Source organism: Neophocaena asiaeorientalis, unplaced genomic scaffold (assembly GCF_003031525.2).
Source record: "Neophocaena asiaeorientalis asiaeorientalis breed wild unplaced genomic scaffold, Neophocaena_asiaeorientalis_V1.1 scaffold465, whole genome shotgun sequence".
Lineage (NCBI taxonomy): Eukaryota > Metazoa > Chordata > Mammalia > Artiodactyla > Phocoenidae > Neophocaena > Neophocaena asiaeorientalis.
In genome coordinates this window covers 803,748-819,185 of record NW_020174936.1, presented here as the reverse complement: position 1 = coordinate 819,185, position 15,438 = coordinate 803,748, and the positions used below count along the sequence as shown (strand labels likewise).

The 15,438-nt window shown below is 36.7% G+C and overlaps 1 protein-coding gene across 2 annotated transcripts in view; it reads right to left on the bottom strand.

The window, feature by feature from the left end:
• The window catches only part of PIAS1 (protein inhibitor of activated STAT 1), a 122,447-nt gene that overhangs the window by 40,899 nt on the left and 66,110 nt on the right, over window positions 1-15,438 (bottom strand). For both annotated transcript variants that reach the window (XM_024761661.1, XM_024761662.1), the window contains exons 3-6: window positions 5,417-5,501; window positions 5,105-5,152; window positions 1,778-1,868; window positions 997-1,131 (exon numbers count right to left, since the gene is read on the bottom strand). In XM_024761661.1, coding sequence (XP_024617429.1) covers window positions 997-1,131; window positions 1,778-1,868; window positions 5,105-5,152; window positions 5,417-5,501 — 359 coding nt within the window. The remainder of the gene's footprint in view (window positions 1-996; window positions 1,132-1,777; window positions 1,869-5,104; window positions 5,153-5,416; window positions 5,502-15,438) is intronic.

The window sequence follows — 15,438 nt, the reverse complement described above, 5'->3', positions numbered from 1 at the left end:
ACATTTGCCACATGTAAAAGAGGGTTAAATCAATATATAAAGAACTCATAAACAATAAAAACAGCAATACAGAAATAGATATTGATATGATTTTTAAATGTGAATAATCGCAAACATAAAATATGCCCAACCTCAATAATAATAAGAGGAGTACAGGGGCTTCCCTGGTGGCGCAGTGCTTGAGAGTCCGCCTGCCGATGCGGGGGACACGGGTTCGTGCCCTGGTCTGGGAAGATCCCACATGCCGCGGAGCGGCTGGGCCCATGAGCCATGGCCACTGAGCCTGTGCGTCCGGAGCCTGTGCTCCACAACGGGAGAGGCCACAACAGTGAGAGGCCCACGTACCGCAAAAAAACCAATAATAATAATAAGAAGAAGAGGCGTACTAATTAAAACAATGTGGTACCACTATTTACCTATTAAAATTAGTAGAGATCTTAAAGAAAATAAAACTCAATGTTATCCGTCGACAGGCACATGAATAAACACAAAGTCAGAGAATAAATCTGTACAACATCTTTTGGTAAGGCAATCTGCCTATGTACACAAAATTTCTTTAAATTCTGATGCTCTTTGACTCAGCAATTCCACTTCTGGGAATTTACTCTAAGGAAATTACCATGTATGTATGCAAAGTTAGAGCTACTAGGATGGTCTTCAAAACGTTCTTTGAAATAGTAATCAATCAACCAAATAAATGTTCAACAACAGGGAACATCGTATTGGAATATGATGTAGCCATTTAAAATTATGCAGATGAACATGAAATGACATAGGAAGATGTTTATGAAAATTACTCAGTGAAAGTTATCAGGTTATAGAACACTGGGTAGGGCAAGATCCCATTTTTTAAAATGGGAACATGTTGAAAATTCATTGTGAGACAAAAATAAATCCTTTTGCAACTCATTTTTATTTACACACAAGCTCAGGTAGCCATGGAGATTAACCATTCCTTATAATACAAAAATCTGGTAGAAACAAAAATTTACTTACTCTTCCAATTTCTGCAGTCCATGAAACAACAATGGTGTTCGGTACAGTTGTGGACAATCGGACAAGTGAGGTGATATTAATTGGTCGGCTGGGTCGCTTTGGTTCCACACCATTTTTAGTAGGTGGAAGATAACCCTAAGGATGAAATATAATTTATTTCTACTTATTACTTCCACAATCATTTCAACTTCCATTCCTTAAAAAAAAACCTACAAACTACATATGAGAAAATGAGTATTTTCATTTAAAAGTAGAGAAGCAAACGTTTGTAAGAGTTTCCTGTATGTTTCTCTAAACAACCATACAGTCTCATAGTAAGCCTGAGAAAAATACTGGTGGCAGAACTTAAAAATCTCTAAAATTTAAGAATCAGGTTGAATTCATAAAGAGCTTGGATAAGTATATAAGGACTATTTTAAAGGTGAACAATAACAGCCCCCACTCCTCTGTTAAAGGCACAGCATTCTTCAAATCTCTATTCAACCAAAAGCTTCCAGACTCACACGAATACATCTGAGGTTTTGTTGAAACAATCTCGTCTTCCCAAAATTCAGTAAAACACTAAAGCTACCACACCCAACTCCTAGACTATGTCTCCATAGCTAATGTCACAGCTGTTAATTGTACACAGTTGGTACAAGTGTTTCACTCAGTCACATGAATATATATCCAAAATAAAGATGTTTTCTTAACGAAAAATATGATTAACAACAGCTGTGATGACTTATTTGCTAGCCATGTTGGCAATGCACTTTTTAAAAAAATAGCTTTTGGGACTTACTGGAAGGCTGCAAGGTTTTGTATTCACTTTCACGCAAAGATTGGGTGGGAAGTGATCTTCTTGTGGACAACTGGTTTCTGATAAACAAAACCTAAACAATAAAGGACAAGTTTAATTACCTTTATTAAAGGATGACACATTAATATTTTTGTTCCATAGCTAATCTAAAAGATGGTCAAACTTAATAACAACAGCAAAAAACTACTAAACCTGAATAAATACATGAAATAGGTTTAAAATAAATAATTCTGTCAATGTAGAGTTTCAGTGGTCACAACTACCAACCTGTAGTTCTCTTCATAATATTTCCAGTCATTTGTTCAAGCATGTTTTGGGGGGGAGGAGGTGGGGAAGTGCTCTGTGGTTGAATAAATTTGAGAAACTTTGAATCAAAAAATTAAATTACGTTTCCTCCATATAGAACTTCTCAGAGCTAAGCTAACAATAACTGTAACTTTTTAAGAGGGAAATATAAATATATAGTAGTTCCCAAATTTATTTGTCTGTGAAACATTTTTTTGGTTCTCAGCAGACTATACTGAAAATGCTAGAAGTCCATCCCCAGGATCAAGCTCTGTCCACCAAGCCCAGGTACTCCATTATTCCCTGAAAACTGAAGATGCTGAATAATAACATTAATTGTATTATATCCACATGTGTTTAGAATACTATTTTAGAAACTCATGAAAACATTTATTTCTAAATTAAATGCGTTATCTTTTGGGAAAACCAAGGACAACTACATAATTTGTACATTCTCACTCCATTCTTACATAGATCAAGAAATAAATTATTAATTTGCTATTTAAGACAACTATTCTTGATTATTATACTTCCTTATTCCCAATATAGAGCTGAGGCTCATTCCACTTTACAGAATATTCACAGCACCTCTGAGTTACATGTTAAGAAGAATGCTATCTCTGAATTCTGTGAAATATTCATCATGCACAAACACCTTCTCTCAACATTTTGATCTGCCTGCCATGCAATCTGTGTGAGGGAGTGTCCACAAAATGGGACAATTTTCTATATAAAATTTTTTGGGTACATATAAATATATGGTCATCTTTAAGCAGGGACAATCTGTAGCTTCCATTAGATTCTCAAAGGGGTTAGAGATCCATATAAAGGTTGAGAATTACTAATCTACAAACATTTTCTCAAAATATACTTAGCAAACAGATGTCAAAGCCCACAAGATCATCTCTAACCCCAGCAGAAGCTTCTATTACAGGCCAGTTCTTTACTTTGCAACAGTAAGAGGATGCCATAAAGCTTTAAATCAATTACTCCAATGCAGAGATAAATTAGAAACGTGGGCCTGGCTGCCTGAAGCTACAGAAAAGCAATAATTTATATGACAAGTTGACTCCTATTCAATTAAAAAGTGAAAATCTAAATCACCCTTACAAACCGAAGACAAAAAAAAAGATTTTAAAAATGGGGAGCAAGAGCAGAAAGTTTCTGTATAGAAGTTCATGGGGGTGGGGAGGGAAAACAGATAAATGAAAACAGATTAGGAATCTAATAGAGAAAATATTGATCCTAATTCTGACCAAATTGTTTTCATGTTTTAGATAAAGACTTATAATTAGGATAGTGGAAGGTATACACTCCCAACTTAATACACTGGGATTGCTGTATGGGGTGAGGAGGGGATGAAAACAATTTAGTAAAATACAAAGAACCACCTAACAATTACCAAATATAATACAAAATGCTTCTTTTTTCATCAAATTCTGGAGATAAATTTGATGGCTAAGCCATTTTTAACCGTCAAGATCCCCTTAGAACCTCTGAATTGATCTTAGAAAGAAAACCTTCCTTTGGAATGTGAACCATACCTCTTTGCTGCTTTAAAGAATGCATGCGTACGTTAATACTAAGGATAGTAACTAGATCTTTTGTTTTAGAGCTATGGTTTTCAAACTTTATTTTAGCCTTGGGATACTCTCCTCAAATGAAAACTAACCCAGAAGTCAAACATGTAGAACAGATCAAAGCCACATTACTTTGGTTCAGAGTGTGTGTATATGTGTGTGTCAGGTGGGGGAATTGGGGGCATTGGGGAAGAGAAGGTGGAATGGTAGCCAGAGGGTAGCCCCCAAACAGTGGCTCCAAGCAACAGTCTGAAAGCCACTGTTTTAAAGGACAAAGTCACATATCAGTATGAACAAAATGTAAACTACTGAGGCAGGGAAGTAAAAAATATTACAGCAATATACAATTAATTATGAAGGCACCATATTTTAGTCCTTTAATTTATTCAGTCATTATCATAGTCTGTCCCTGACAGAGGAAAAAGTACCTTTTACACAGAAACACCTTTGTCAGTGCCTTCCAAAACCAAGACCCCAACCTCTCCTCTGCTTTCTCAGTTTTCATCACACTATTTTTGAACCTAAATCAGAGTTTTTCACATTATTTCATGAAGCACTGAGCTGTTGCTTTCATCTCTTTTCTGATCTCCTAGTGTATTTATAATCTGTACATACAACTTAGTATCTGATTATTGAGACTGGGCTATCTGTTTGACTTATCCTTCCCACTTTATAGGGAAAACAGATTGTTGAGGAAAACAACTGTCTTGTATTTCCTCTTCTATCCCTATTGCAACAAGAACAATGTGGGACACTTAGGTTTACACAAGGATAGTCACTGAGTAAAAACAACAGCATAAGATGGTTTATGTAAGCAACAAGAGAGAGACATATTAACATAAAAGATGTCTTAGATATTCTTAGAAGAAATGGGCTAAGAAAAGAAACAATATGGGCAGTAGCATGTTGAAAATTTTTCGTTTTCCAAATTGTAAAATTTCGTCTTTACAAATCTATCAAGAGATGTCTCACATGGAATCTAAATTAGAGAGTATCTAAATTAATGGTTTAAAAATACAGGACAAAACAAATTAGACTATTTTGGTTCTTGTTAGTCCATGAGACACTGTAGACTTAACCTAAGTATTAGTTCTTTATCTACAGTAGTTTGCCACTCATGCAGATAAGGTCTTTGCTTTCATAAAACTTGGTACTTCTAAAGAGCTGACCACCATATTTAAACATATCATTAGCTGGAGCTTCTCAACCAACCAAGGGCAACCAAAATAGAGAAATATGGTTAAATATATGGCACATGACTTGGCTACATTAAAATCTAACTTTGATAGTAATTAGGATGTATCGTAACAGGAAAAGGTTTTCCCTCACCCAAACATCTAAACCCAATACTTTCAATATACTTACTGAAAATCAGGTAGATTTTTTAAATCTTTAAGAAATATTAACTTTTAAACTTTGGATATATACTGAAGCAACACTGTACCTTAACTGGACCTGCACTGTGAAGTCACATTTGGTCCCAGAAATATCCCTAGAAAAGACAGAGTAAGAACTACAGTTATTTTAAAGATATACAGAGGAAAGCTGATTCAAAGACACTGTTACTCCAGAAAGTACTTCAGATTTATCAGAAATATTAACAGTTATTAGGGTAACTAACACTATAATAGTATTTTCAATACTAATATTTGCATGACAATAATACTCATCCAATACACTGTTTTTAAAAGTCACTTATTATAGACAAAACTGGATTCAAAGGTCAAGCTGCAAGTCACACTCGAAGACAACTTACATGGAACTACTGATTTGCTGCACTTGTTGTGGTGTCAATGCAAATGCAAAACAGGTTTCTCGAAAGCGCTGGCTGTTGTCTGATGCTAAAGAAGAAAAGAATTATATTCTTAATTACCTTCAAATTCATCAATATAGAACACAACAGCAAACAAAACAAAAAAACCCAACCATTCACACACCTTTAAATTAACTAGGACAGATTCTAGAGTTTAGATAACAACTCAGTTAAGACACTGAAAAATAAGATATGTGCCAATATCTAATCATATAGATGTCTGCGTCTAAAAAGCACACTTGTATAAAAACATGCTGATATCAATTTTACTTAAAATAATATAAACCCATTTAAAGATACATGGCTTCTGAGCTAAGTAACAAACATATACATACACCTTGAGATCTGCACAGGTGAGATGACAGTTGGACTGGAAGGCAAATTAAGAATTTTATCATCTCCCATCTAACTATACCATGCCAAGTTTTATACAATAAATATCATATACAGTTTCTCCTACGCTTAGATGAAATGACATCAAAATGTGCCTGTGGTCACTATCTCAAAGGAGGAAAGGAGTTACAAGAAGGGAAGGAAGGGAATAGAGAGAAGGAAGGGAGGGAAGTGGAGGCAGGGAGAGAGAAAAGAGCAAGAAAACAGGCAGGGAAACACAGGTCAGTGAAGACCAGGGATTCCTACAGGGCGCTGCCGTGAGCAACAATATTTCTATTGGCTTTTAATACACGTTATGTCTATTTTTAAAATCAGTGGTCAATATCCCTCTTGTTCACTAATATTTCCTCAGTGCTTGGCACAAAGAAGCACTGAATGACTGTTTGTTGAATGAACAAAAGACTGAAAATTAAGAAATACCGAACTTAATTATTTAAACTGTCCTTTTCCAGGATAATTTTCTAGAACAAATGGATCACTGAAAGTTATTACCAAGGAACTCCTAGCCTGTGGGCCACTTAAACTGGTGCAGAAAAAGGAGCTGAACCCATCTCTAAAAGGGTTCAAACAAAGTATAAATGGAAGAAGTGAAAGGAAGGTTGAACTCTATCTAGATCAATGGTCTGCAAGTTCATTTGATTATTTGTACCTTTCAGCAAAATAATTTAGCATATACCATGTATATGTTATGTATGTTAAACTATTATATTGATATTGTATATGCTATAAAACACACCACAAATAGAAGTTAAAAATGTTAAGATTTGACATAAAATTTTAGATATTTTTGTGAATTCGATTTTATGGAAAATCTCAACTTTAGAAACTTCTGTTTTACAGGTGATATTTTTTCCTTTATCCCTATGGATTGTCTTGTGTACCCCCTGAGATGCATACCCCCAACATCGGAGGTCACTGTTTCGGATGATCTGCCTGCAAACAACACTTCCTCCAAAATTACCACCAAAGACAAATGTCAAAAAGCTGTACAAATGTATCACTATGAGAAAGAAATGCAAAAGAACACTGTTGATCTACAATTTCATGTCAATATAGGAGTATCTTTTAAAGTCTACATTTGCTTTTCTGCTTTCTGTGATCTGGGAAGGGTTTTTCTTAAAAACTCTATCCCCAAGAAACAGTTACTGACCAGAAAGTTATCTTAATCATGAAATATCAACGTGGCAAAAGGCAGATAACCAAGGACCAGAATGTAGAAAAGCAAACAGTTTCCTCTGTCAGGCAATGAAAGTGACTTCTTTTGCTTCTTAGAGGATATGTCTCTATAAAGATTTTAGTCCAGTAGGCTTATCCTGATTTAGATTTCTGGCTATATTCTAAAACAGGGCTATTGATAAAATAATTTCCCAAGTACCCAAATTAATATTGTTCTCTGGGAAAAATTTCACATTCATTTTAGAATACATGAGTACAGTAAGTTTTGGACACACACACACGCAGATTTAGATAGAGAAGATATGACTAAAGTAACAAGGCTGTTTCTTGAGCCACACATAGAAATCAGGTTTATTACTTAATAGTAACCCCTTTTTACATCCTCTTGTGTATAAATGCTCATGGGGTTATTACTGTTTACCTGGAAAAGCATCTTTCGTACTATTTGATTTTCAGGTTTAATTTTGCTGTGAATGCCAGTGAAATTATAGTTTTGGTCTTAGATAAGACTATTTAAAAACTTTTCTAAAAGTTAATTAAGCTATCATTATCCCTTTCAGAAAAGTTCAGGCCAAACAGAATCATGGAATCTTCATACTGAAAAATGAGTCTTACAAATCATCCAAAACAATGACCTCCGATGTTGGGGGTATGCATCTCAGTGGGTACACAAGACAATCCATAGGGTTAAAGGAAAAAATATCTACCTGTAAAATAGAAGTTTCTAAAGTTGAGATTTTCCATAAAATCGAATTCACAAAAATATCTAAAATTTTATGTCAAATCTTAACATTTTTAACTTCTATTTGTGGTGTGTTTTATAGCATATACAATATCAATATAATAGTTTAACATACATAACATATACATGGTATATGCTAAATTATTTTGCTGAAAGGTACAAATAATCAAATGAACTTGCAGACCATTGATCTAGATAGAGTTCAACCTTCCTTTCAATTCTTCCATTTATACTTTGAACCCTTTTAGAGATGGGGGAAGAGAAGCCATCACCTTGTCAAGCAGAAGATGACTGGTGATAAACAGTGTAATTGTAAGAAAGCTTGCAGCTCAACAGAGTAGCAAAGTTTAGTGGGAAGAGATGAGATCACATACACCTGGATTCCAAACTGGTTTTACCACTTACTTGCCACGTGACCTTAGGTACTCATCCACTCTGAATCTGTTTTCTTCAATATTTAAACATAAACATACACGAACACAAAAACCCTCATAGGATTATTTTAAATTTAAATGAGGTAAGGTATTTAAAACAAGCACCAATTTCCTTTTCTGTCTCCCTTCCTCCTTATGCCCTTACACTGAATCAAAATATATAATGCTGTAACTCCCACCCACTGATGTCATATAGCATATCCAGTCATAGCCATTCTTCAAATATTTAAGACAGCATTAATGTGCCCCCTCTCTCTCCATCGACTCTTGCCACTGTACTTCAGGCAAGACTTCAGAATTACTCACCATTCTGATCTTTCTCCTCTGGACATATCCCAGTCTATCACACTTTTAAAGTGACAGCCAGAATTGAACACACTCTGTCATAGCATACTATTTCTCCAAAATATTTGCTGCCCCTCTATATTGGCCCATCCCCACAGGAGGAATATGACCCAGTGCCACTGATGCCTTGGTCAATGAAATGTGAGTAGAAGTGTACCACTGTGGAGGAGACCTTTAAGAACTAGCCTTGGGTTTCAACATCTTTTTCTTTCCAGTCTGCCTTGATTCTAGAGTGGAGAGAACAGAGCAGAGCCACAACCAATCCACAGCTAATAAGTAACATAAGTGAAAAATAAATCTTAGTTGTTTGCCATTGAAATTTATGATTGCTTATAAACTGACTTATTATTCAGATGTGAGATGACAAGAACAATATTTTTATCAACAACTACCATCTACTTCTGTTAATCCATACAACAATCATAAAGAAATCTACTCTTTTCTCAGATTTAGAAATTGAGGTTCAAAGTAGTTATGCAACTGTCAAGGCCTCATACTAGGTAAGTAAAATCCTAACTGGAGGTCAGATCTACACATTTCCAAAGCCCATGCTCTTCTCAAAACATAGGTCTATTAGCTCCCCTGATCTAAGTGTGCTGTACTTTTTTTTTTTTTGCGGTACGCGGGCCTCTCACATTGCGGAGCACAGGCTCTGGAAGCGCAGGCTCAGCAGCCATGGCTCACGGGCCTAGCTGCTCCGCGCCATGTGGGATCTTCCCAGACCGGGGCACGAACCCGCGTCCCGTGCATCGGCAGGCGGACTCTCAACCACTGCACCACCAGGGAAGCCCTGTGCTCTACCTCTATTAATGCAGCCTAGCATTATACTGAATCATAGAAAACAGGAAAAGAATTACCCACTATACTCTCATCATAACTGCTTGTCATTTTTACATATTTCTTTCCAATCAAATTACACATACAATTTAAAAGCTCGCTTTAAAAAAATTACTCTTATCACATTTTCAATTACAATCTCTATTACCATATTTTAATTATTGCATTGTATTCTATCTGTGAGGTGTATGAAAATTTTAATTGCTCCCTTGATAAACCATTTAGGTTTTTCTAATTTTTCATTATTTGAAATGACTCTGTATACAGGGCTTATACGTTTGTTTTTTGGAATGGGGGCGGGGGGGGGGGTAGCTATTATTTTCTTTGGATCAATTCCCAGATGTGGGTTTTCTGGGTCAAAAAGTATGGAGATTTTTTAAAATGAATCTTGACATATCAAGACTGGTTTGCAAATGCTTGTAACACTATAAGACCATGAGCAATTTGTGCATCTACTAAATACATCCTAGTCTGGCCTGCACGAGAGTTGCTGCTAATTTAATGGGTGGATCTGGGCAACTCCTTAGTAGTTTAATTTGTATTAAGAATTTTTTTCTTGTTTGTAACTTCCTATTTAGTTAATTGTCTAATCTTGTCTTATGCCCATTTTTACATCTGCATAAGAGTTTCATATATAAAAAATATTAACCCTTTGGAAATCTGCTGCAAATATTTCCCCCAGTCTGTTACGTTTTTTCATTTTGGCTACATTTTGGGATGATACAAAAGTTAAGTTTTATGTAGTCTAATCTGTCAACCACCTCCTTGTAAATTCGTGTTGTTCCCCTTCTTAGGTTCAATCAGTACACAATTCAATTCTCTGGCTTGTTGTTTCTATGTAATTATCAATCCATCTGGAACTTATTTTAGTATGTGATATTTTTAAAAAATCTAAATTTTTGTTTCTCCAAATTGCTTAGTTATACTAATACCATTTGTTAAATAATCCTTCTTCCCTATGGATACGTGTGCTTCCTTTACCATATATTAAATCCTTATATCCAACATGTTCCATTCCCAGGCTATTTTCTCATTGGTCTTTTTTATCCTGGTGCTGGCACTCTTCTTTTTAATTGTTATAGTTTCACTATGTTTTAATATCTTATATCAGGTTTCTCTACATCCATTCTTCTCTTTTTTCAGAACTTTAACATAAACTCAAATGTTTTATCATCTAGATAAACTTCTGAATCCTTTTGCCATGATTCTCAAAGCTCAGTGGTATTTTGAGTAGAATTACAATAAACCCATGAATTATTTTGAGAGCTGACATCTTTATATATGTTTACATCTTTAATCTTCCCATCCTGGAGTACTGTATCCATTTATTCATATCCTTAAGGTTTTGTCATTTTCATCATATAAATTAGTCACACGGTTCCCATTAAGATTATTCTTATGCAAAATATCAACAATAGGAGAATGACTGACTAAACATTCATATAATGGAATACTCGGTAACCAAAAAAGGAGAAAAATCAACAACACCAGAAGCCAGTTTCTTTTTGAAGATCAATAAAATTGATAAACCTCTAGCAAGACTACTAAGGAAAAGAAGAAAAATAAGAATAAGGAATAAGAGGTAACATCACTATAGACTCTATAGACAATAAAAGTATATAGGAGAATATCATGAACACCTTTTTGCCAAAAATTGACAACTCAGAAAAAACAAGTTTCTTGAAAAACAAAAACTACCAAATAGATAACCTGAATAGCTCTATATCTAGTTTAAAGTTTGAATTTGTAGTTAAATATCTTTCCTGAAAGAAAAGTCTAGGCCCAGATGTTTTCTCTGTGGAATTCTACCAAATATTTAAGAAATAGTACCAATTCTACATAAATTGTTTAAAAAAACTGAAGAATTCTATCAAACATTTAAGCAAAGAGTAATAACAAATTCTTGCTCCCAAATTAAAAAGAGAACATTTCACAACTCATTTTATGAGAGTTATTACTCCAGTACCAAAACAAGACAAAGACATTAAAAGAAAATTACCAACTATTACCTCTCATGAACATAAATACAAACATTCTTAACAGAACTTTCACAAATCAAATCCAACCATATAAAAAAAAGGATAATACATTATAACCAAGAGAGATTTATCCCAAGAATGCAGGGTTGTTTCAACATTCAAGTCACTAGATTAACAAACTAAAAAAGAAACATGTCATTTCAATAGATGCAGAAAAAGCATGTGACAAAAATTTAACATCCATTCCTGATTTTTAAAAAAACTTTCAGCAAACCAGGAATAGAAGTGAACTTCCTCAACCCAATAAAGGATTTCTATGAAAAATTTACAGCCAACATTACATTTAGGGACTTCCCTGGTGGTCCAGTGGTTAAGAATCTGCCTTCCAATGCGGGAGACGTGGGTTCAACCCCTGGTCAGAGAACCAGGATCCCACATGCTGCAGGGCAGCTAAGCCTGTGTTCCACAACCACTGAGCCTGCGCACTCTGGAACCACAACTAGAGAAGCTCGCTCGCCGCAATGAAGGGTCCCGCATGCTGCAACGAAGATCCCACATGCCAAAATAAATAAATAAAAACCAAAAAAAATTACAATTAAAGATGAGAGACTAAAGAATTAGAAACAAGACAGTGACATCTGCTCATCATTTCTATTCAGCAATGTACTGGAGATTCTTGCCAGTGCAATAAGGCAAGAAAAAGAAAAAACATCAGGATTGAAAAATAACTAAAACCATCTATTCACAGACAACATGATGATCTATGTAGAAAATCTGATAGAATCTACCAAAAGGTATTAGAATAAGTGAGTTTAATAAGGTAACAATGATATACAAAAATCTGTGCTATTTCTATAAATTAGTAGTAAACAATAAGAAATTGAAATTTTAAAAACACATTTATAGTAGCATCCCCTCAAAATGAAATACTTAGGCATAAAACTGACAGACGAGGAGCTAGACCTGTGCGTTGAAAAATGCCAAATATTGCTCAGAGAAATTAAGGACCCAAATAAATGAAGAGAGAGACAGTGTTCATGGATCAGATGACTCAATGTGGTTAAGATATCAGTTGTTTCCAAACTGATCTACAGATTCAATGTAATCCAATAAAAATCCTAGCTAGTTTTTTTTTTTTTTTTTAAGAAATTGATAAGGTGCTTCTAAACTTCATGTGGAAATGCAAAGGACCTAGAAGAGCTAAAACAACTTTGAAAAAGAACAAAGCTAGAGGGCCAATACCCTCTATTGGCCCTCTATTGGTTTTGAAACTTATTATAAAGCTACAGTAATTAAGACAGTGTGATGTTGGTGTCTAGATTAAAAAAATAGATCTATGGAGCAGAATAGAGAATCTTGAAATATATCCACATATATATGAACGACTGATTTCTGACAAGGGTGCAAAGGCAATTTAGTTGGAAAAGAACAGTCTTTTCAATGAATGGTGCCAGAACAACTGGATACCCATATGCAGTGGGGGAAAAGTGCTTTGAGTTATATAGTACACCATATGCAAAAATTAACACAAAGTAGATCATAGGTGACATCAGAGAAAATGGTAGAATAGAAAGCTCCAGGAGTTAGTTCCTCCTCCCAAACAACCATTAAGCTGGGGGGAAAAAAATCAGAATCAATGACTTCAGAACTCTGAACCTGATCAGACACACAGCAACCAGGGGAATGCTTGATGAAGAAAGAGACTGCTGAATCTGTTGAGAGAGCTGTGTGAGTGATCTAGCAATTATCCCCTATTCCTCAGCCCCACTGTAGCTGTAGGGACTGTAGCCTGTCATCTATCACAAGATTTAAAGAGATGCACACACTTTTGGGGGGGCAGGGTGAGGGGTGACTGGATGTTTGGAGAAATCTCCATCAGATCATAGGCCAACTGAAGAGAAACTTCACAGACCACACACAAGGAATACAGACTTTGCAAAAGTAGTAAAGGAAAGTCACTATAGTCCCCTTGCAGATCTAGCTCCAGCTTCTCACTGAGGGTCACTAAGTTGCTGAAGACCTCTTTGGACTCCTCATCCACCTCAAATCCACAAAAATTGTGAACAAACTGTGGGCAAAGGTTCTTCCAAACCCCATTCATGGTGATGGCTGTAACCTCATGGTAAGCAAAGTCAGTGTTTTTTATGGCCTTGTAGATGTTATAGTCCTTCCAAAATTGTCTCAACGTTGTTCCTGATTCGTCACTCACCTTTAACTGCCTGACGAAAAGTGTGATGTAAATATTATTTCTTGAAAGTCGCTATAACTCCCTGGTCCATAGGTTGGACAAGCGATGTAGTATTCGGTGGCAGATGCAGTACTCTGACATTGGGATGAAAGTCATCTATGAATGGCGGGTGGCCCGGAGCACTGTCAAGCAGCAAAAGAATGTTGGAATGGGATGTCCTTCTCCAAGCAATATTTCTCTACCTCTGGGATAAGTGGTGGAAAAACCAGTCCTGGAAAATGGCCTGTGTAACCCAGGCTTTGGGGTTACTCTTCCACAACAGGAAGAGAGCCCTTGGCTATGTCTTTAAGGGCTCTTGTGTTCTCTCAATGATAAGCTAAGAGAGGTTTCAGCTTCATATCACTGGAAGCATTGCCACCAAACAACAGTTAGCCTATCCTTTGCTGCTTTATAGCCTGGCATCAACTTTTCCTCCTTACTGATGTAACTTTGGTCTGGCAGCCTCTTCCAGTATAGTCCTGTCTCATCCACATTAAGAACCTGCTCAGGTAAATACTCGCCTTGATCAATAATTTCTCGAAGCGTTTCAGGAAATTCCCGGACAGCTACTGTATCTGCACTTGCTGCCTTGACACTTACTTTTACATTGTGAAGGTTGGCTCTAGCCTCGAACTGATGAAACCAGCCAAGGCTGGCATTAAAAGATGCGCAATCTGGGCTTCCCTGGTGGCGCAGTGGTTGAGAGTCCGCCTGCCAATGCAGGGAACACGGGTTCGTGCCCCGGTCCGGGAAGATCCCACATGCCGTGGAGTGGCTGGGCCCGTGAGCCATGGCCGCTGAGCCTGCGTGTCTGGAGCCTATGCTCCGCAACGGGAGAGGCCACAACAGTGAGAGGCCCGCGTACCGCAAAAAAAAAAAAAAGATGCACAATCTGATTCTTCACCGTGTTTCTTCAAGTCTTCATAAAGGCTTTTAGCTTTCTCTTGAATCAGCATTAAACTGAGTGGGACCTTGATGCTGATACTGCATCCATACACTGAGAAGTTTCTCCATCTCCTCTATCACTTTTCCATGATTCTTTGATATTATTGATATTGTCCACTTCATCGGCACAGCAGACTTTACACGTTCCATGATCTCGTCCTTGCTCTTTAGAATCATGCCAATGGTTGAACGATTCATGTTATAAGAATGAGCGATATCTACCATCTTTTCGCCTTGCTCCACTCTCTCAATTATTTTCACTTCTGTATCCATCGTTATCACTTGGCACTTCTTAGCAGTACCAGCTACACCACTGCTACTTTTACGCTTGCTTCCAGACATCCTGGGCTTGAAATAAAGATACTGTACTACAGTACTCTATACAGTACTGTACAGCCGGGGTCCCCAACCCCCAGACCAGTACTAGTCTGTGGCCTGTTAGGAACTGGGCTGCACAGCAGGAAGTGAGAGGCAGGAGAGCGAGCAAAGCTTCATCTGTATTTACAGCCACTTCCCATCGCTCACATTACCGCCTGAGCTCTGCCTCCTACCAGCATTATGGTGAGTTGTACAATTATTTCATTGTATATTACAACGTAATAATAATAGAAATAAAGTGCACAACACTTGAATCATCCCAAAACCACCACACCCCCAACCCTGGTCCATGGAAAAATTGTCTTCCACGAAACCAGTCCCTGGTGCCTAAAAAGTCGGGGACCACTGCTGTATAGTAAAGTACACAAAAGCACAACCACTTGTAGAGAACGCACGCACGTGACAATGTACACCAGACACGTGATCTTACATGACTGGACATGAAAATGCGCACTTGCATCTCTGAACGTTCTCAACTTGAAGGTTCATATGTAGGGGAATTACTGTAC